The 23,194-nt window shown below is 38.9% G+C and overlaps 1 protein-coding gene across 1 annotated transcript in view; it reads right to left on the reverse strand.

Moving 5' to 3' along the window:
• Positions 1–7,585: 7,585 nt before the first annotated feature.
• HIBADH (3-hydroxyisobutyrate dehydrogenase) overlaps positions 7,586–23,194 on the reverse strand; it is an 85,730-nt gene continuing 70,121 nt past the window's right edge. Inside the window, exons 7-8 of the mRNA XM_059469484.1 lie at positions 16,366–16,522; positions 7,586–8,590 (exon numbers count right to left, since the gene is read on the reverse strand). Coding sequence (XP_059325467.1) covers positions 8,432–8,590; positions 16,366–16,522 — 316 coding nt within the window. The 3' untranslated portion in view covers positions 7,586–8,431. The remainder of the gene's footprint in view (positions 8,591–16,365; positions 16,523–23,194) is intronic.

The following is a 23,194-nucleotide window of genomic DNA, read 5'->3' on the forward strand; positions in this document are numbered from 1 at the left end:
AATTTCCTCTAGCAATCCCATATTTGAATCTTGGCACTATAAAACGGAGGGGCTGAACACAAGCCTTCAAAGGCAGACGGTTGATGGGCTAATGCAGAGTGGCCTGTAATAATTCCGATTTTATTTTTTGAGGAAGTCATTGGGTAATGTTCTTATCATATTCTACATGAAAAACTAGCATCTGGCTGATGAAATAAATGATGAAAACCAAACTACAGGGAGGAATTTGTAACTATATTTAGCTTGTGAAAATAGTTTAGCTTGTGAAAGTAGTTTCCTCAGTACAGCCCTTCACCCTGCATTTTCAGGCACAAAGGCACAAACCTGAGTTTACTTTCCAAGCAAAAGGGGACACAAAACGGAAATAATGTAATCAGTGAAAAAACAGATCCATAACATTTTTCATTTTTACTAGGGCAAGGCAGAACTACACAATTTACTTTCCTGCGTCCAATGCCAGAATTCTGTCTTAAAACACACACCTACATTATGTCCTTATTTGTAGACCTGTCACCCCAAAGTTTGTGAGATCATTAATAAAGAATCTAGTCTATAATTTTTAAGACCTTTCCAGCTGCAGCAGGTTTGCACTGAAACTGCTTACAGTTGGTTTCAGGAATACTGTGCATTTTTCTTCCCACTTTTGATATATGTGTCTCCCCATTAGAAAAAAAGTCGCAGTCTCACTGCTTTTTTGATTCAAAGAAAAGCAAACTGCTGGTCAGGCTGAACTCAACTTCTCAAGCTGAGAAGTAACACATTTTAAAATGCAAAAGGCTCTGAAGTTACTAGTAGCTTTTCTATACTCTAGGGTGAATCTCACCATCTGCTGCATTTGTGGCTGAGACTGACCTCCCTTTGTAGCAGACAAAAGTAATTGTGGGGATCAAATGAACTTTAAACAGGGAAAAATGTGAGTGACAAATCTGCAGGCTGCACACAATCTCTGCACACAGACCAACAAGCATAGACAAGGCATTTATTTTTATTCAAAGGTGATGAGAATTTTACAGCCTAGCGAAATCCTCTGGAGTGAAAACTGCAGTTCTGGGATCCTTCTCTACAGAGAAAAACTTCTACTTCCTAGTCCTTTCCCATGTACACTCTTTATCCAGCCACCAGTGGGAGAGAGAAGTAACTGTTCTCCAAACTTTCAACTAGCAGCTATTTTTCTAATTCCCACAGCTGTTCACTAGACAGGCTGAGCAAGCACACCAAACTGCCAGTCACCACTTGCCTATTAGCATCCATGCAGAGGAACAGTGCTATTTCCAAATCAGGATCCTACTCCTTCTCACAAAGCAATTTTCTGCTGAGATTTCTAACTAAAAGGAAACCAGTAGCTTTCCTGCAAGTAAATAGCTTATTAAGGCTGGAAGTAGGGTTTGTGTGCAAAGACTGTCCTATGCAAATCGGAGGTGATGAGCACTTAACTAATCTGTTTACAGACCAGAGCTGCTGGGCAGGCCTCAGCGATTTTCTATCAAAGCAAAGAACCATTCTTTATGGGCATCTGGTTGTCCCTGAATTGGTAGTTTAAGCATATACCCTTGCTTCAAAGAAAGATCAAAGGATTTATTACTTCTAAATGAGTGCATTATTTCCACTTACTACTTTCTTGTTTGCAATGTGTTATTAACAGCACCATGGCAGGGTTACCTTAAGACTTGAGTTTCTCACAGATCCCTGAATGTGACTTTAGATGTTATATGTAGCCTATAACACACAGGCTGTTACACAGATGGAGAAGGAAGTAAAATACTAGCAAACAGATTAGCGCATCCATTAGTGCAGGAAACTGATTTTAAAAAATCCTACAAAGCAAACTAGCTATATTTTAACAAAAAAAAAAAAAAAAAGAGGCTTTTTTGTTTTTACTGCAGATTTAAACAATGAATTTCTGTCAAAGTGACAGCCATAGGTCAGTGGACAGAGCCAGTTTTGGCTCCTCTTCATTTGAAAAGAAACCCACATCACTCCTGCTCTCAGAAAAAAAGCTGAGATACCACAGTCACAGAGTAGAACAACGATCAGTTCAATGAACAAATTCCTATTACCCCATAAATGCCTGCCACCGCCATCCTTTTGGCTTACTGTTTATGACTTCATTTACTTATTAAGTCTGGAAGAAACAAGGGAGACACATTCATTATGTGCTTTCTGGCACTATTGGGAGCACATGGAGTGCAAGTTAAGACCTAGCATCTTATTTGTAGGCATACTGAAGGCCTACAGTCAGCTCAGGCACAGAACTGGAAAAGGAATTTTTGGGAAGAGGTGCAGAAGTAGATTCCAGGCAGCCAGGGCCGAGGCAGACAAAGCTGCCAAAACTAGAGCCACAAGTGGCCCCAGGGAGAGCTTGGAGAGGCTGGTGTGATGTTTATTGCTCAGAGAGCAGAGCTGGGTGGTGTGATGCGGGACAGGAACTGCATTCTGCAGGCTGTGACTTTAGTGGCAGTATCTACAGAGGTCTGCAGACTCACTGTCTCCATCTTTATCATGGTGCCGGAGGGAGCAGATTGTGGCCCCCTTATCTGCTTTACAAGGAACCACCTTCCCCTGACAGACCCAGTGGGTCACACAGCACAAGATGCTGCTTACTTCTCCTCTTTTAGAAAACACAGACTCTGCTTGCATTGATATAAATGAACACAGTTTATGTACCCAGGGAAAAGCAGAGGAAAAGTCATAGCAATAGGAGGTGTGGACAGGATCCAACGGCTTTCCAGTGAGAGTAACGTGCTGGCATCAGGTCCTGTAACCTACCACTCTCCATTTGCTTAGTGGTGTTTTTCTCCCTGTCTCCTGACAAGGACCAGAAATTGCTTTTTCTTGAGCATGATTAGCAAATGAACACAGTCAAATTCAGGAAAAAACTCCAAACAACTGACATACTGAGGGCTCTTACTGCCCTGCAATGAATAGGTTCAAATAAAGTAGAACTTGTATGAAAACCTTGAAAGCAGAAATGAAGAAGAACCCAAGCACATCTTAAATCCCAGTGCTGAAGCTTCAGCTTCAGTCACCAGAGTGTGACTGATGTCAGTCTTTTTTGTGGACTGCAGTGTGACTGCTGTCTGACACAATTACACAACATCAAGGGGACTTTAGGTATTGTACAAGCAGAGTATGAGTAACAGGGCACAGACTGCCAGAAGGATGCTGTAAAACAGGCAACAGCTACAAGACCCAATGGATTAACCTACTAAATATTGGTCGTTGAAAGCTTCCAGGTTTTCAGGAAAATAACAAGACTGAAAAGCAAAAATGGCCCATTGTTACTAGCCACAAACTAGACAGTTTAGGTACTGGAAAAAGCACGGCTGGCCCAGTATTTACCCAGGAAAGCCTTTGGGATTAGGGAGATGCAGATATACAAACCAGCCACCTTACAGGTATGCCTGCATCCAGTGGTTACAGCCCAGTTAATGCTGTTACATCAGCTGGAAGGAGACTCAGAGCAAAGCAAGCAGCTCAGAGAATTAAAGAAAATGTATTAAGTTACTTCCCTACCGCTGCTGGTGCCCTAAGCTGTCTGCATATTTTCTCATCATGCTCTCAAACTGGAGATGGACAGCAGCAATACTTGATTTTGGCCAAATAAAACTTACACCTGGCCACATTTAAAGCCTACAAATTTTGTTTTACTTGTCTGGTTTCTCCTTTGAATTTCAACAAGTCAAAATTACAACTAATTTATTTTCTAAAAATGCTGTAGGGACTGAAATGCATTCTAACAACATTTGCATTTCTTTCCAGAGTAGCTGTATTTTAGGTACAGGCAAACATCTTTTTATGAGTTAGATTTCAGTCAGTTTTGGCCAGTGTTCCAAGTCTTTTTGAAATCAATGATCTTCATAAAACATATGTTAGAACATTTATTATCTCCATATACAGCATTTACTCTAACAAACCAAACTCTGTCATCACTAATCGAGGCTCAGTAAAACTAGATGAAGAAACAGACGGAGTTATTTCTTACTTCAAATGAAAATCCAGACCTCATCTTAGGGTCAAGGTCAAAAGGAAGAGCTAGGTGAAAATGCAGAAAGAGTCAGACGGCTTTTAATTATACAGAAGTCGTTACGAGACATTTAGTACTTTAGAAAGGTTTATCCACCTGTTCCAATTTACCCCAAGTGCTCACAATCCATGATGAATTCCAAAGCCAAAAAAAATCACTGCCATATGGATGCCTAGCTCTATGTCACACATCTATTGAACACACCAGCCATAAAAATATTAATTTTTTGTCCATCCAAGAAAACTTTGTAACCTTTGCTGTTATTCTTATTGGAAAAAATTTAATGTGTAACTGTGCCAGCAGGCTGGACAGGTTGTGACAAAGCATATATAGAAAGCAACAGATCTTAAAAATACCAGCAGCCTTCAAGGATCACACATTCATTAAGTTGTTGCACAGAATGAAAATATATTCTTGCTACTGAAAGCGTGAGCTTTTCATAAGCAGCATTTAATCTAACTTGTAGATGCTGAACTAAAGTTCAACAAAAAAACAAAAGCAGTGCAGAGTACTCTAATGCCACATTGCGTCACTGAATCAAGGAAACACAACAGAAGTTTCCAAACTGCTTCAAAGTTTCCACAGCTTACTAGCCAGTCTTATAAAGGCACACAATATTCTCAACTTGTCTTGAGGAAAGCTGAGATACTCCTTCACTCTTTATATGAAGGAGAAAATCATGATGACATGAAAACAAATAAAAAGCAACAGGTATCACTGCTGATTAAGTTAGTACCCTCAGACTTGTGCCTGGGTAGATTTGATCTTACAAATCAAGCTGGCAGACTAAAAGAAAGACATCTACTGCATAAATACAGTAACCTTTGTGTGATGGCAGCCTTTGTCTGCCTGCTTCAGTCTTGCAGTTCTGTAAGCCATTTGATAAAAACTCCTAGTGGCAGAGCTCAAAGATGTAAACAGCAGAAAAGACAGGTAGCTCTGTGCTCATGCAGGCAGAGACAGCAGCTATTTTGCGCTCCTCAGTATCTCTCTCTCATCCAGTGTGGGACAAGAATTGGATGGAGACTGGCTATACATACCTCAGTGGCTTGTGCTGGATCCTTCCTCTCACAGCCACAACCCCATCTTCTCATAATCCTAATGCCAGTTATGTGGAACAACCCCAGCCAGAGAGATGTGCTTGAGCTGCTCCAAAGATGCATCTTGGACACATTTGCAGTGTAATCATGTGGGCATTCAACACACACTGTGAAATTTTGGCAGTATTGAATTAAATGGCCAAATTCCCATTTATTAAAGCAGAGCCAGACTTTCACATATAATATTTTTACTTGGTCAGAACACCCCCTCCTTCTCCTGAGGCTTGTAAGAGCCATAAATAAGGTTAAAGCAATATAGTACTCAGAGGTTTTAAGAGAAGGCCTCCTCTGTTTAACAATCACCAAAAATAGTTACTTAAGATGGGTTATACTGAATCATAAATGAGAGAAGGCTGCTGAAGACTTTTCAAAATAAAAAAACATCACTACTTTTATTGGTTGTCAATGTTTTCTTATTAGTCAGTAAATGCATTTGATATAGGTGAGTTTCCAAAGTAAGCATGATGGGAGGGCTAGTATGAGATTCAAACTAAAAAGAAGTCACTTCAAGTTTCCCTTTGAGACATTTACAAGATATGCCATTAATTTCATGTGCCCAATTTGTGTGTATGTACTGGATGGCAATTAGTGTAGAAATTCAACCAGTTTTACCACCTTTCTGTCCAACTCAACAAATTACAGTTTTCAAAACCTGTCTCTGACAGTGACAAAAATAGTTTTGGTATTTGCCTAATTTTCACAGAGACAGAATCATACCTCAAGCAAAAGATACATTACAAACACATACACATGCAGAGTAGCCATAGGTAGCAGGTTCTATCATCACTATACATATACAGTCATAAAACATTCTCCTGCAAAATTAGTAAAAAAAAAAAGTGCTCTAATATAAATAATGTTACTGGCTTCAGGTATTGGACGTCATTGACGTTTTCAAGGCACTTTCTATAACAACATTTATTTAAGAAGTTGCTTCTGACTTTGCCAAACTAACTGCTTGTTCTAAAACTTTATGTGCTGGCCGTCTGCCCTGAAGCTGGGGTTTTGGCTTTTTTTTTCCTTTTGTTTGTTTGTTTTTAATTTCAGCCACAACTCTCCTCCAAGAAGGAGACCACGGAACACTTTCTTGGTTTGCCAAAATGGCATTCTGGCAGACTTTCCTTCAACTTGAGCACCCCGTGCTTTGGAGTGAGAATTAAAAATTTGATGAGAGATTATGAGGGAGGAGAAAAGAACACCAGCAAGCTTAAGCTACAAGCCTTAGAGAGGAACATAAAAATAACAATGAGGGTTCCACATATTTAATAGAAGCTTTATGATTTCAGAGGCTAAAAACTTCAAAAACTCTCTCACTGAGCATATTCTCTTCCCTCATGACTCCCAACAATTTTATGTGCATGTAATGTCTTCAGAAAATAAATGATCATGCTTCCTGCAAGCCCAGGCCTACAGGTAAACCCAGGGTTTTAGCAAACACCTTCATAGCAAATGCAGCCACAGGCTGGGGTGGACAGCAGAAGGAAGTCTCCCCTAAGTGCCGTGATGCCAGACAGATCTGCAAGCCAAACACAGAGGATAAAAACTGAACACTCCTACAATTCCTTACCGCATCCATTACAAAATGTCCAAATGCAAAAGGATCCCACTGTCAAAAACAACCTTCACTACTTGACCCCAAAGTCATAACAAGACTAGATCTACCCTTTTTATGTGAGGCAGGAGTCCTGTAGGAAATAAATGTAGTATGGGATCCTGTTAGCAAAGATCAAACCACACACCTGGCAACTGTGGTGCCATGTTGCAGCTGAGTGGCTGTTTGTGCCACAGCTAGTTTTGTGTCTAATTCCTAAATGAAGGCAATCCTGTAGAAACAATACTATTAACAAAAGAGAGACAAACCATTTTTTAAAAGTACAATTGCTCTCAGTAGTTCTATACTCATATATAACAATAATGAATCCCAAATCCTCGAATCACCTGGAATGTCAAACAGTTTTCAAAGAAAGCTGAAAAGAGATCAACTATTACTGTTTAATAGCTTTTGCATGATGTTACTAATTTGTTGGAAGAGAGTGTCCAAGTTGTCTGATTATTGACAGAATTGAGCTAATTCAAGCACACAATTTTGATAACCTAATGTGCATCTATAAAAGGATCCATCACACAACCAAAACGGGAATGTAGATGCGTAATTGACCATTAAGCATAGAGTTTGAATGTGAGCAGTTCTAGTACAATCAGCATGAGTATTTATAAAGCCAAATATGTACCTGTACTTTGGCAAGACCAATGGGAAATGAATGGTTAGGGTAATATGTATGCAAATACATTTGCATATATTATATATTTGTCTGCATTTCACAACAAGAGATTTTGAAAGGCTTAGGTTTGCAAGATGATCTGATAATCTGTAGAAAACCCAGAAAATTAGAAAATAAGACCACTTAGAGTAAGTTTTGGTTAATACTGCATGTACAAGACTCAAACAAAAAGCAAATAATTGTGCAGCAAGCATTTACCAGTATAGATTTTATTTCTTTTCAAAATAATGGGGTTTGTTAAGATTTAAAATACTTTAGTAATTACCTAAAACAAATGTACACTTTGTTAGAACTTCTGGTAAGTGCTGATCTTGAGTTCTGAAAATGTGTGACAGAATACAAGAAAATATAAAACTGGGTTAGCAAAATACAGTAACGGAGCTTTACAAGAGAGACACACATTCTGTATTATTTGACTTAAGTCTATCAGGTAAACATGGTGTAACAGCTTTCCACTTAAAACACGTGCCTATAAACTTAATCTGCAATCTAAATCCCAGGAAAAATTAACTTCTGATCAACTCAAGGCTACTAGGTCCAAAACAAAAAAAAAATCCATCTCAAGATGTGTTTTGTCATTGAACATATATTCCCTTTTTCCATAAGGTATTAATTTTAAATTTTAATAGATCACTATATATGATAAAATTGCAATAAAACATTCTCTTATTTTTCATGATTCAACTAAATCTGTAGCCATAAAGTAAGTTATTTTATATGAGAACAATTAAGTGTTTCATAAAAAAAATATTTATTTATTGCATCTAGTGAAAAAAACTTTGATGGTTCTTTAAAAAAAAAAAAAAAAAAAGACTTGCTCTTGGCTAATTGCCAAACAATCCCCCTTCCCTGCAGCTTGCCTTTTCAAGAATTTTAAAGAAACTCTGGAGTTCTTTGTGGTCTGGACAGCCAAAGATGATTAATCTGTATGGAAGCAGGATGCTTGATTAAATCCACAAATTTCCAAATGAGCTATAAGGATAAAAAAATGTGGTTTGTTATTGTGTCCATTTCCAAAGGACAGCTCACAAGCTTTCCTCCTCACGTAAAAACTGGAACACAGCTGAGAAGTCTTTCATGGCATAGCCTTTGGCACACATCATCCTGTAGATCTGATGTGCCTGGGAGCCCAAAGGAACTGGTGTCTTCGTGTTGGTGGCAGAAATCTGGGCCAAGCCAAGATCCTGTGGGGGGCAAGAAGAGGGAAGAAGAGGGCAGAGAGGAAGAATGGAGGGAAAGAAAAAGAGAAAAAGTCAAGGGAGAAACAACAAGGACATAAACAGCCATGTAAATATCATAGGTTATTTGGCTTCCACTGTAACAAGAACTCTACTGCCAGCAAGTACGATACTCCGGCCTTAAGATATCAGACGTGGAGGAAGCAGGTCTTTTCTAGTTTTTATTTTTTAAAACAGTAATTCAATGTTGTTCAACATAAAAACCTCAAACTTTACCAGTCAGGCACAGGAGGAGAACAGGAGGAATTTTAAGATTCTAGATCTTTATATAACCTGGTAGCAAGACTCAGAATCTTCTTCCCCATTGAGTATGTCATCTCAAGTAAGAAAATCTCCCTGGCTATTCGCTGAAGCATTTCACATAGATTCTAAGAGTATAATTCAGTTCTTTTGGCAAGAGGAATTTTTTATTACTATAAACAGGTTACGAATCCGGCAGAAGAAATTTCAAGAACCAGAAAATGGAAGGCACTTAGCAAATATACATTTACTATAATTTAAATGGTTAATATCAAAATGAGACTCATAGGTCACTTAGTGAATATAACTGGTTTGTTGCCTAACTGGAAGGACGTATTATAGAATTGCTTAGGGGGCAGTCCTGGGTCTGCTGTAACTCAAAATTCTTCTTGAATGACTTTTTCTTTAATGATTTTGTTTAATAGAGGCACATAGAGAAGAGTTCCACTGTGTTTTTAAATACTGTATTTGGGTCAACAAGAGGGAGGGAAGGTTCAAAGAGGACAAATTTGAAATGTGTCCTCCTTAGTCAACTACGGTTATAATCTGAAACAAATAGGGCAGAACCCAAAGGTGAATATCAGGTACTATGACTAACCATAGCTAGCCAGAAAGAGTCAGCTGCCAGCTAGGCTGTAGCTTGAACTCTAAGCTGAATCAGACATGAAACAACCCAAAGACAGAAGCACTAACAAGGGCCTGGATATATATTAAAAATCTCTTGACTAAGTAGGTAGGAAAGTAATGCCTGCACTGAAGGCTGCCTTTAAGATCTTGTTAATGAAATCAATGTTTGGGGTCTATATTTCAAATAAGTTGCAAAAGAACCTCTCAAATATTACTAGTAAATGCCTGTATTTCCTATCCATTCAGGACTATGGTGGTTTATACAATCTGCTGTGTGGTTGATTTTCTTCCTGTTTTTCAGTGGTTTGGGTTGGAAAGGACCTTAAAGATCATCTAATTTCAAGTCCCCAACCTTGGGAAGGGACATCTTCTACCTGACCAGGCTGCTCCATGCTCCATCTAACCTGGCCTTGAACACTTCCAGGGATGCGGTATCCACAACTTCTCTGGGCAACCTGTGCCAGTGGCTCACCAGCCTCACAGTAAAGAATTCCTTCCTAGCATCTAATCTAAATCTACCCTTTTTCAGTTTGAAGCTATTAGCCCTTATCCTGTCACTACATTTCCAAAAGTCACACTTCATATCTCTTGTAGGCTTCCTATAATTCTTGGAAGGCGCTATAAGGTCTTCTCAGAGCCTTCTCTTCTCCAAGATGAACAACCTCAACTCTCTCAGCCTTTCTTCATAGGAGAGATGACCCAGCCCTCTGACAATCTTCACCACTCTCCTCTGCACTCAGTCAGCAGGTCCATGGCCTTCTTATGTTGGGGCCCCCAGAGCAGGACACAGCACTCCACATGGGGTCTCACTATAGCAGAGCAGAGGGCGAGAATCGCTTCCTTAGACCTGATGACCACGTTGTTTTTGATGCATCTCATGATGTGACTGGATTTCTGGGCTACAAACACACATTGCCAGGTCACACTGAGCTTCTGGTCCACCCATACCCCCCCACCAAGTCTTTCTCCCCAGGGCTGCTCTCAATCCATTCCTTGCCCAATCTGTATTTGTGCTTGGGATTGCCCCAACCCAAGTGCAACACCTTGCACTTGGCCTTGTTGAAATTAATGGGATTTGCAAGGGCCCACCTCTCACACTTTACAAAGTCTTTGAGTAGCTCCACCTTCTCCAAATTCTGGGCAACCAAGTCCTAACTCTATATAAGTCCTGTATCTATAGAGGCTTTTCGTGCTGTTCTTGAAGTATCTGGTCAGGTCTAATTTTATGAAGGCTTCAGCTTTCCTAACCTGATTCCTGGCTGCTTGGAAAATTTGTCAGTATTCTTCCCAGCCTACCTGTCCTTGTTTCCAACCTCTGCAGGCTTTCTTTTTGTGACTGAATTTGTCCAGTAACTCGTTCATCAGCACAGACCTCCTGATGGTTTTGCCTGACTTCCTCCTTGTTGGGATGCATTGTTCCTGAGCCTGGAGGAGGTGATCCTGGAATATTAACCTGCTCTCTTGTGCCCCTCTTTCCTTCAGGGCCTTATCATGGTACTGTACTGTGCAGATTCTTGCAGAGGCTGAAGCTGGCTCTCCTGAAGTCCACGAGCTAGTTGTGTACCTTCCTTGCTGCCCTAAGGACCTCAAACTACACTGCTTCATGATCACTGCAGCCAAGGCTGCTCTTGAGATTCACATTTCCCACCAGCCCCTCCTTGCTGATGTGAACAAGGTCCAACATAACAACCTCTCCTTATTGGCTCCTCTGTCTTTGGAGACGGAGGTTCTTACCAACACATTCCAAAAACTTCCTGGATTGCTTATGCTTTGCTGTGCTGCTCCTCCAGCAGATATCAGTGTGATTGAAGTCCCTCCTGAGGACCAAGGCTTGTGGATGTGAGATCCTATTTGTCTATATTTGTCTCATTTGCTCAGTCTTCAGATCTGATAGGCTGTAGAAGGTCCCTACTATAATGTCACCTGTCCCTACTCTCCTGTTAACCCTGACCCATAAACTCTCAGTCAACTCCTCCTCTATCCCCAGGCAAAGCTCCATGCACTCCACCTGGTAACTGACATAGAGCCTGAATCCTTCCACTCCAACACCCCAGTCAGAGGAGTCATCCCTCCATGTCTCTGTGATGCCAGTAAGATCACAGCCTTGCAGGTATGCACACACAGCATTTGCACAGAATCATTTAAACTGGCCCCCGATTAAGCCAAACTTACTGGCTGGAATGGCTGTAATTCTTTTGTGCTGTTCTTCATGTGCTCTCCTGCTGGACCTGCAATTCACCTCCAGGCTCTGGACAGCTATTGCTGTCCTGGCATCAAAATGGCAGGAGTGGGATGAAGGCAGGTTACCCCTCCCCAGATAACTCTAGCTTAAAGCTTTCTTCACCACAGCTCTGCAAGCCTGCAAGGAAAGATGCTCTTCCCCTACTCTGACAGATGGTTCCCATCCTTGATACAGAAGAACTGAAAGACTGTAGTACTGCTGAGAGCACCTTTGACTTCCCAGGGATGACTTACAAGACAGGTCTTTACTTTCTGTGTGTCTGGATTTGAATTAGCACAAGGAAATTCAAGATCTTACTCTACTCTCTAAATGTCACTTCGATCTGTAAATCGGCTCTATAAAGGTCATTCTGATACAAATCAGAATTATAGTTACTTTTCCTATTACCCTCAAATGACTTCAAGCTCTAGGAAAATGGGAAAAACATACATATCAGATGTCACAGAATCCAAAATAGTTTTCATCTACATCAGGGCAGATCATTTCTTCTCTGCGAAAAAGACTGATGAGCTGACAAAGTCAGGAACACTTACTTTAACCTGCATACAGTAAGATATTTCATGATATATATATAAGCCCTCTTTGCGAAATCTGTACCCATTTTATTCATTTTATTCAAGAAAGCTTAACTAATGTAATGGAATATTAGAATGGCAGAGTCATCTAATTCCAACCTAGTGAAAGTACTTGGCATTGGTAGTGGTGACTGATCTATTTCTCTCTGAAGGGACATTCACAGAAACCATTCCTGAAAATTTTGAATGGACTGTTAGCACAAATACAATTTCATAGATGTTCTGGTGTTGGCAATGGACAAGGTTAACTTTTTGCAGCAGCTGTGAGGGGGTGGAGCCTGGCACCATGTGGGCATTGCCAAGACCTCAATGTTATTTGGTACCATCCTTTGCCATTGCTGGGATGTGCAAAGGAACTTTCTCGGGCTTCACTGAAAAAAGGATGTTCCTTTCTGGTTGAAGAAAAGTGTGGTGGGTGGCTCTGTCCACCATTGCTTTTCATTGTCCTGGGCTTGGTGAACACTTTGCATTTAAATAATCCTCTCTTTTGTTATTAGTATGTTGCTGTTACTGTTTGTGTTCTTATATCATGGCTGCTTCCCATAAATAGTTCTTTTCTCAACCCATGATCTCTGCCTCTTGTGTCTCTGGCTAGAGGGGGAAGGGAGCAGCTCACAGGGTTTTTTTGTGGGAATACTAAACTGGGGGATAGCATTCCTAAACCAAGGCAATAAAGTAGCTCTGTTCACTTCAGTACAGAAAGTGTGACTCCAAGATGGTTGAAGCATTCAATAACATTTGAATAATCAAATGGACAAGGACTCCTGACTGAAATGCAGGAAAGTTGTTTTGCTTTTTTAAAACTCCATTCTATGAATTAGAGCTTTGAAGGAAAAAAACACAAGAAAATGTAAGTAAAGCTTATCTTTAGCTTCAGATTATGAAGTATTTCGCACCTTTTCAGTTGAGGCTGGAGATTCCTCAAGTGAAATAGTACAAAACAGCTTGGAAAGAAATTCCCCTTTGCTGACTTATTTGGAAAAGTAAAAATGAGAGCACAGTTTATGGCTTCTCTTATACTCTTTGGAACTGACAACATCTTCCAGATGTCTCAGTGCACTGAATATTCTAACACTTTTCCTCAGCTTAGAATAGGGAAACAGATTCTCTTTCAGAATTTGCTTCCACTTTAGAATTACCTGGTTCCTTGCATTTATTTTGCAGTTGATGTAAATGAAACTGCCATTTGGAATAAAGCTCAAAGGCTGCCTTGACATGACTCAAGAGGAGTATGATATAAATCTAGCTCTTCTCAGGATCCAAAGTTGACATTTAATTAGCAACTGTGCTGTAAATGAAAGATGGAACTTCTGGCCTGCCAATGCTTTGGAAACAAACATGGAGTGGTAAACTAAACTAGATTTTTTTAAAATGCAAAATCTTTAGAGCAGGTTTCACAGTAAGTTGACTAAATTATATGCTTCAGTATCACATTTCAAGACCAAAGAGCTTCTCAGAAGTATCTGGCAAACTTTTCTGACCCAAACACTTAAAGTTCCTCTGGCTCTGTTTGAGAGATTTTGATGACAAAATATTTTTAAGAAAGCCTTTGACTTCTACCATCTCTGATATGTGAGCAGGAGCTTGAAGTTTAGTAACAGTGTTTAGTGACTGTTACTGAGGCACTCCTAGTTATTTTCACTGTGGAATATTTTCTCCTCAGCCTCAGGGTTTCACCTACCTCTTTCTCCTTTGAATACATTCTTTTTTATTTCTTAAGTGGCAAAATCGTGCTCTGCATTTCCCTTAAAAAAAAGTCCCCACCTCAAACAATTCACAAACTGCATAGTATGTCACGCATCAGGATGAAATGGATAGCAGCAAAATTCTTTCTACAAACTAAAAGGCAGTGTCTTAGAAGGGTCACCATTGCACCAAAGAATAGCCTGAACATGATCAGCTGTCTTGGCTACTTATTCAAGAAATCTTCCATCTGTATAGAAAAACAGAGCATAGTTCAAGAGGCATGAGAGGAATTTAATGCCTTTCCTTCTTACTGAGGGTTCCAGCCTAAAGAAGGCTTCAGGACTGTCAGGAGAGGCAAGTCAGAAGAGGTGAACAGCAATTACAAATCTCTCTGAGGAGCTCTCTCTTGGTTATCATTGATGCTTTATAACCAAAAGCTGGCAGTTTCAACAGGCACAAACCAGGCTGCTATTCCTTCAATTAAAGAAAGATCTTTCAGGGCATTCTTCCAGGGGAGATGAAGACCGATGGAAAAAAACCAACCCTTTATAAAGAAACTTAAAAGGGAGGGAAGAAAATGTGTGCCCCTATAGCATTTACACTATGAGGCTATTCTGGACAAGATTGAGATCTATCAATCATGAGAACAGAGATTGCAGCATGAAACATGGCACAACAGGCAGAACAGATTCTGAAAACAACACACAACATGGCAACAAGCTTTGAGGCAGGGCCAAGGTCAGGTTGTTTATCTCTAATTGCCTGGCAAACTCCAAGTAATAACCTAATGCTTTTTATAAGTCTGTAATTTAAACAACACTTTATTGTCCCCGATGTTCAATGACATGCACACAATGTAAAAACTGCTACTTTTCAATATTTTAACACATTCTTCAAAGAAATGAAAGTTCCTGATCATTGTTCCATAAACATAAATTGTAGCAGCCATCGAGGGGTTGTGAGCCATGCAGCATTAGCAAAGCTTTTTGGTGCTACCACATGCAAAACACTCTGGGCCCACTCTGAAGAGAAGTTGGATAATTTAATTGAGCAAATGCACCAATTGTCCTAAATCAACTGCAAAATGACATGAACAGTATCAATAAGAGCTCCAGCACTTTGGAGATTTGCATGGTAATATCTGAGTTCACCAGCTTTGAGAATGCTGTTTTAGTTTTAAGTGCTACATTTCCACCTACATGGAAGAGCTGAAAATGGACAGAATGCCTAACTGGTTGGGAGCACTCAATAAAATGGTATGCATAAAACCTATCCTGTATGAACCCAAATGCCTCCCTCAGGACAGTATCTCCATGAAATGGATATTCAGTGCAGATTTATTTCATGCACTTAGATGAGACATCTCTTTCAGAGCTGATTTTATAATTTACCTTAGGCAATCATTGTTCTCAGTGAAGAAGCAGTTCAAGAGTCACAGTTCTGTATCTCCTTCGTCCAGCTGTGTGTCCTATCAGTGGGATGCAGAGCTCTGACCTCCTTGCTCTTTGGCCTCTAAAAGCTTTGCTTTCCTGACCACAGAGTGACTCAGGACAGTGCTTTTCTTGGAAAAGCCAAGAGCATGGCAGTAAGTGCATTCTCCTGGGATGGGATACCAGTAGGTCTTCAAATTCCTACTGTTGAGAAGGACCTAAACCCCACATCTCCCACTTTGTGGACAAGCAATTTAGATTACTATGTAATTACTCATGAGAAGCCCTTCTTCTGTCACCAGCTATGACAATTCAGGAGAGCTCACAGAATGGTGCAGAAACCTGCAGGAGATCAGTCTGTGGTGGCGTGGGTTGCTTTCTGCATTCCAGATGGCCTTAGGCAGAAGGACATACACACAAGCAATTGGCTCTGCAAGGAAGGGCTTGCTAGAGATGCCTAGGAGCACAGTTAAAGGTATCTGGAAGAGAGTGGACCCAAAATCTGAGATGCTTATGCTACCATCAGCACCTAATTAAGTCACTTGGATTTCCAGTGCTCTCTCTTGAATTCTCTCTTGAACTTAGGCTCCTAAATTCTAGAGCAGTCATGCAAGAGGCACCTAAATGGCTTGCTCACTATATTCACAGGTCCATTGGGACTCCTTTATTAAGGCAGAACTCAGAAAGATCATGCAGATAATCTCACTGAGTGGCTCAGCAGTAATAGTGGCTAGAAAAAAGCTGGAGACTAAGGAAAAGCCCTGTAAATAACTCATTAATTCAGAGCCAGAGGAAGAGCTCAGTTCCCCTCTATTCACGCCTATATATTATCCTGTTATCACAAATTTTCACTGAGAAGACCGTTTGCTAGAAGCCCAGAAAGAAGCAATTGCACATACTTGACATGCAAGTGTTATGTACCTTAGCCATGAGTGTTGTTCCAAAGCCACCTTGATAATTGTTGGCTGAGGGTACTCCTTCCATCACTCCAGGAACAGGGTTGTATGTATCGCTTGACCAACAGCGACCTGAGCTCATATTTAGGATTTTGGCCAGCAGCTTTGGGTCAAGGCCTAATCTGTCAAAGGTCAAAGAAGAGAAGTGTTAATGTCAAAACGCACAAGACATGGGTGACTTGTTTTATATCTTAGGACCCTACTATCATTCCTCTCCCTTTATTATAAGTCATGAAAAATGACAGAGTATTGATATTGGGGGCAGGGATGCCATATCTTAAATTAAAGAGCATCAATCCGCCATTTAAGCAGTAGGTTTTCAAAGCTCTTTTCCTTTTGCACTAAGAAAATCCTCTTCACCTAGCAATTTTGAAAGTGCAAGCAAATTAAAGGTCCTTTGAGAACAATAGTTACCTTGTATTTCAATTACTGACAGGCATTCCCTGTTCTGCTACCTACTAGGTCACATACTTGTTCTTCATATAAAAATATTCTCTGAATGAAGCCAAAAATTCACAAGCAAGTGTGGCAACATGAAAATGGTTGTGCAATGCATTTATATGTGAACACTAGTGCACTTCTGAAGTAAACACGATACCGCAATTGACTCTGCTCTAATAATGTGAATAAAAATGCTGCACTTAACAAAAAAACTTTACCGCCACATACAGCTGTGCATTCTTGTCTTTGCTATTATTAAATCTTCATTATATGCTCCTGCTTATGAGGCAAGTCTGCATTTCACTGTGACACATGTTACCTATTCGCAAACATATATTATAGTTCTGGGTCAGCTGCTGATAAGGTTACTGATCCCGATAAAACAAAGCTTGTCCAAGTAGAAACGTCATTTGTTCTACCATGGAGAGGATGGCATAAACTGCTGCTCAGTGCAGACCCTGAAAATTCTTCAATATTTTACAAAATTAACCCTCTTATGGATTCCCGTTTATGCTGATAATAAGTTGCAAGTGTAATTTTACATCAATTGCATTAATACCAAGGACAAGCAGCAGCCATTTATCAGGCACTGTACAAATGTTCAGCTACACACAGGACAAAAGAGAAAGCAAGGGAACTATCTCCAGTGACAATTCAAGACGAGAGAAGGACATTTTAAAAGGGATATATCACAACCTTCCACAAAGTTTATTTAAATAAATTTCAATGTTTTTTATGTTAGCTCTCACATCACAGACTTTTGCAGATTCCCCACAGACTAACAGTGCTTCCAGACACAGTAGTGCTCAAAGTTTTAATTTGTAGAAGAGAAAAGCTCATTACCAGTGGAACAGTTGCTAAAATGCATGTCTATCTATTCCAGTAGGCATTCTGGATTTGAAAAACTACATTTAACATAGTAAACCCTACAGCATGGCTCCTACTCCTATAGTGGCACTGTGTCCTGCAAGTCTTCCTTCCTAATGCTAAGCTAGATAATTTTCTGTATTTCAGACAGCTTTTTAGCAGTACTGCTGTGCACTTTTGTTTATGATTTGCTACAGCAGCCCCTGGAATTCAATGGAAAGTCTCTACTGGCCTAAAAGGGATCAAGCTTTATGCTCTTCCCCATTTTTTTTCCAACCCTCTGATTCAACGGAATGCTTATAATGATAATTTATTTAAAAATACAAACTGTGTTTTCCAGCACTAATATGTTTTCACAGTATTTTACTGTGCATAGTGCATCAAAGTCCTCACCATAAAAGCCTTCATCAAGAGCCACTCCAAATAATGGCTTTAATTGTTTTAATCAAAAAAACCCACACTGGGAGCATGCAAAGCCTGAGCTTTCAAATACACAGAGGTTGCTTTTTTCCCCTCAAACAAATCTCTTGACTTGTCTGTTTCTTTATCATTGTTACACCCAGATCAGTATTTTTACCAATGTAGTGCCTGCTTGTGCTATATCCAACAGCATGGAGAGGCCTGCAATTACAGCTGTGAGGATACTGCAAGACAGAGAGCTTATTATTTCAAAACACATATAACCCTCCCAAAGAATGCTCTTTTTAGTGTTCCAACTACCTCTCTGTGAAAGTATACTTTAAAAGATATGCATGCATTATACAGATATGTAAAATACTGTCTTGCACTAGATCTGACATATTTTTGCTCTGGGAAAAGAAAAAGGAAGATAGTGTCAGTTTGTATCCCTGCTTCTTCAAAATTCATAGCTCTTAAACACCATGCAGCTTCTCTTCAGGAGACCTGAATCTATTTTTTTTTCTCCTTTGCAGCAAGTGTATCATTAATAAGAGCAAGTTAGAAGTGCTTTGCATTTCATCTTTCTGAAGATTCATCCACTGGTGCATATATAACTGACAGTTAAAATTAGACATATATTAAAATCAGTTACTGAAGAAGTCCTCTGTCTTCCACTGTGCCCAAAGCTTGTAATGGCCTGAAACCAGCCAGAATATACAGTAATTGTCATTCAGCAAGAGTCTATCCTCGGAAGTCATGCTTCAGTGGAGAAGACTGAGTTTCCATTTGAAATCAACAAATTAATCCAAGACAGGTATCTGAAAGGGCAAGTTTAATAGGAAGCAGCTACTGGGCTCTCAACCATGATAAAATGTTATTGCTGTTTCCCTGTAAATTGGCTGGGAACATACGATACTCTCTGCATAAGAGCTCCACTGCTGTTCAGGAGATATACTGCTCAAGCTATCAAAATGATGACAGTCTGCCAGTCCCCATAACAACTTGCCATTGGACATGGCAAGAGCTTGTGCATGTGTGTGTGAATTTACAATTACCAAAATGTTCTTCTCCCTTATAAGCAGAAAGGAAGCCCATGTATTAACTCTACTTATAATAGAACAAAACCAATTTCTCCCTCAAATCAATGCTTCTTCAGTAACATTCCTAATGAAGTGAACAGCAAAAACTAAGCAATAGATGCACACACTAAAAAAAAAAAGATCAAAATAGGATCCCTTCATGCCACAGCTCAAAACTCAAGTTTTGCTGAGCTCTAATAAAGCTTCAGCCTGAATTTTTCATATACTCCTCTGAAAGCTCAGTCTGAAGGGATACAGAAATTAAAATAGTGTCTCACAAGAAATATCCATCCTGCCTCATTTTAAGGTGTAACAACTGAAGTAGCTGAACTCGAGAGTTTCCCATCTCAAGGTGCCTTGGGTAAACACTGTATAAAGGTGCAAATATTCAAGAAGAACCTTGCAACCCATCTACCACAGTTAAAAATTACTTTGCCATTGGTATTTTAAACAAGGTAAGTGCTCTCCAATGCCATTACTAACCTTCATGAGACTTAGCTATAGTCCCATGCCAAAGACAGCAGAACCATACCTTGGAGTTCTTTTTCAAGGTACTCTTTCTAAATTTTGCAGTGGGGATGTGTCCAGGGCTAATTATACCTCAGCCTGTTGGACATGCTCCTCTCTACTCTGTCAACTCTCATTTCTGCTCATGTCTTACATCCATAGCTCAGGGGTGCTCACAGAAACCAGACCTAGAGACTGAGACTACATTTAAACTTAGCATGAGAATAAAAATTCTTTTACTGTCTTTTCACTCTATTTATCTAAAAAAACCAGGTGGGCACAAATCCATGGAGTAAAATTGCTTAGGAAGGAGCTGTATTTGCAGCTTTTGGTATAAATTGGGTGGCACTGCAGTCCCTCCTCATAGAGATGATTTTCTCTGCTATTGGAAGTACAAATTCATTGTGCAGAGAGGTTATTGCCATAGAGCCCTTACTGCTTTCCTGGTCCCTTTCATCCCAACCATATTAAGCAACCTTGTCCTGTCTTGTGTCACCACATAAGCCCTTCCTTGAGTCTTTGCAGGCAGTTTCTGATGGGACCGCAAACTGTCTGTCAGGCAGCAACTTCCATCTGACCTAAACACAAACCAGCTATCAGCAATATTTCATTTCTGAGTTTTATTTTGCTAGTATTAGAAATTGTTTTACTGGAGCTCAGGGCTCAGCAGAACAAAGTTACTGGCACTGAAATCATCAGCAAAATGGAAAAGAAAAATGTTTTCTGACTGTGGACAGTATCACTTCACGTTTGCACTTCTGATTTGTGCAGTTTACATGTACTTTGTGTGTCAGTTTGACACAGCAAGTCAGTATTTTGCAATATGCACACTACTTGTAAAACTGCACAGCAAAATGTGCTCAAGATTTTTATACTGACAAGTTGCATTAACATGCCACAAAGAAAAGAAAATATAAATGACAATTTGAATTCATTTCCGCAACATTTGCCACACCTTTTAACTTTTACTGGTAACATTCATAAATCATCAGGAAAGTAATGGAAAAACTGAACATAACATGCATTTCATTGGTCAGAACTATGGATAGGAATATTTTAAAAAGTATTTATGCAATTTAATCCAAATAACTTCGAGAGAAAATGGATATCTTTATTAGTAAATAAAGATGATGTTCGAGTAAAGTAAGTGAAATATAAATGCAAAAGTACATGGCAATATGGCCTATTTTTCTGGGAGTTTATTGTGGAGTTTTTGTTCATAAATGGCAGTTTTCTTTCTTCCTCATCATTTTCTATTTGCTACTTATGCTGAAGTTTGGAAAAATTCTCTAATTTCAAATAGAAAAGAAATAAAACAATAATTTAAAAATATGAAATTACTAAACCAGTGACTCTAACTACTTCAGAAAATGAAAATTTAGACTGCATGGTTTATGAAAACATTAGAGAAGAAGTGATATTAATAGAATTAATATCACACTTCTTTGAAGACTTAAGTTTAGAGTATATATTAGAATTCATGGAAGGTGTTGTAATAAGATCTTGTAGCTACATCTAGTTCTGACAGGAGTATTTTGAATAATTAATTATTCAAAGTCCCTAGAACTCAATGTAAATGATGCAGCAGATATACACAATGCATGACATAAAGACATTTTATATTCTATATGAAAGTTGAGAACACATCTAAGTTCCAAAATTCCTATTCTAAATTTTAAAAATTTCAGTATCCTTTACCATTATTAAGTCAAAGTCAAAGACTTTCTTGACCAAATATGCATCAATCTAATAAACCAGGTTCAGCTTCCTACTCTCTTCAGAGCAGGCAGCCACACTATCCTTTGAGCTACAGAGTAGAAAAAAACTTCCTAAAATTATTAATATAGCAAAACTTCTAATAATTGGAATGACAACTGTAAACTTCTACATTAGAAATTTTTACACACTCCAAGTGGATAGCACTTATTCTAGTTATAAGCAGAAGTCATCTTCTCAAATTCTAAATCACACTAAATAAAATAAATGCAAGGATTCTAAATTACTTCTTAAGGCTTTAAATAACCACCTCTGTCATAAACTTCATGCAGTTTTTGACTAAATGAGATTCTGCTCTTTCTATACTTTGTTTAAAATTAGCAGGTTTTTTCTACAATAAATATAGTTCCTCTTGATAACCTTAATTGTAAGGCAGGGAGGCTTACAGATTGTTACTTTTACATTGGACTTTTGCTCACAAATGATGAATACAGATTCAGCCAAAATTTAAACTGGAAAAGGAAAAAATTCTAAATACCTTCAAGCTACAATGACTGCAGACATCAACTTACTCTTCATAGGGCTTACAAGCCCTAGAATATCCCTCTTCCAAACCTCTTGATTTTATTTTAGTCATTCCTACAAATATAGATAAAACTGTAACAAAAAATTAGTTGCATGTGCCTTATTAAGAAAATCATGACTTAAAGCAGAACCCAATGCAAGCTTTCTGGATAACACTGGATTTAAAAAGTTGTAAACAATGCTACTGGTTTTATTATGGCTTGATGCAGACATGCTTCAGTATATTACAGACTCTCAATTTTAAAATGTAAATGGTACAGGATATTGATAAACCAATTAGCACTGATGCAAAGCAAATTCCTCTTTTATCTCAATTACAACATGACAACTTAATAGGTCAAGACAGTCTAACATCTGAGACAAGGGCAATTCAATAAAACAACTGCATCTTGATATGGTAATTAAGAGGAAATGTGAATCCATTACATTGTCCTGTGTATGTGTGCATATGTAGGTGGTGTTTTTTTAAATTTATTTAAGCATTTGATGCCCTCTTGCTGTTTTTATAGCACATCAAATCCACATGAACACACTTGAGCCTAGCTGATAAGTACCTACAGTATCTGTAGTTTTAGCAGGCAAATTTTAAGGATGCAACTGTGCAGATAAATAATTCATGAAAAGCCCCTGAAAGATACACAATTGCAAGATAATCTCTTCAAACACAGGACTTCTCTGTCTATAAATTTGCAAATTATTTTGATTTGGCGACAAGAATTTATTAAGGTTCAAATACCTTGATCCTGAATGTGTACTTGCATGCACTCAATTGGAAAATAAAACAAAATGACAAAGACCCCAGCAGAATAAATACATCACAATTAAAAAATAAAAATAATTTTGCTCAAATATGATGTCACTTAAAAGTTAGATGTAGCACATCCTAGAAAAGAAATGGTAGCCAGCACTGGCAAGAGTATAGTAGGAGTATACTGCAGCTTTCTGACAAACTAGGAGTTTTGGCAATTAGGACAAAGTGCTCTCATAAAGTCAAAGAAAGGTAGATGTTCTGTTTTATGCTTTCATCTTAGTTTGATATACACACTGTAGTAGAAGTTTCACTTTATAATTTAAGAAATAAAGCCAATGAGAGCCATATGTGAGTATAATATTCTGAATAGATTGTACATCAGTTTAGAATACAAACAAAAACTTACCTCTATATCAGCTCTGGATGTTTATCATGAAAGACAAACATTA

Source organism: Ammospiza nelsoni, chromosome 1 (assembly GCF_027579445.1).
Source record: "Ammospiza nelsoni isolate bAmmNel1 chromosome 1, bAmmNel1.pri, whole genome shotgun sequence".
In the NCBI taxonomy this organism is placed as follows: domain Eukaryota; kingdom Metazoa; phylum Chordata; class Aves; order Passeriformes; family Passerellidae; genus Ammospiza; species Ammospiza nelsoni.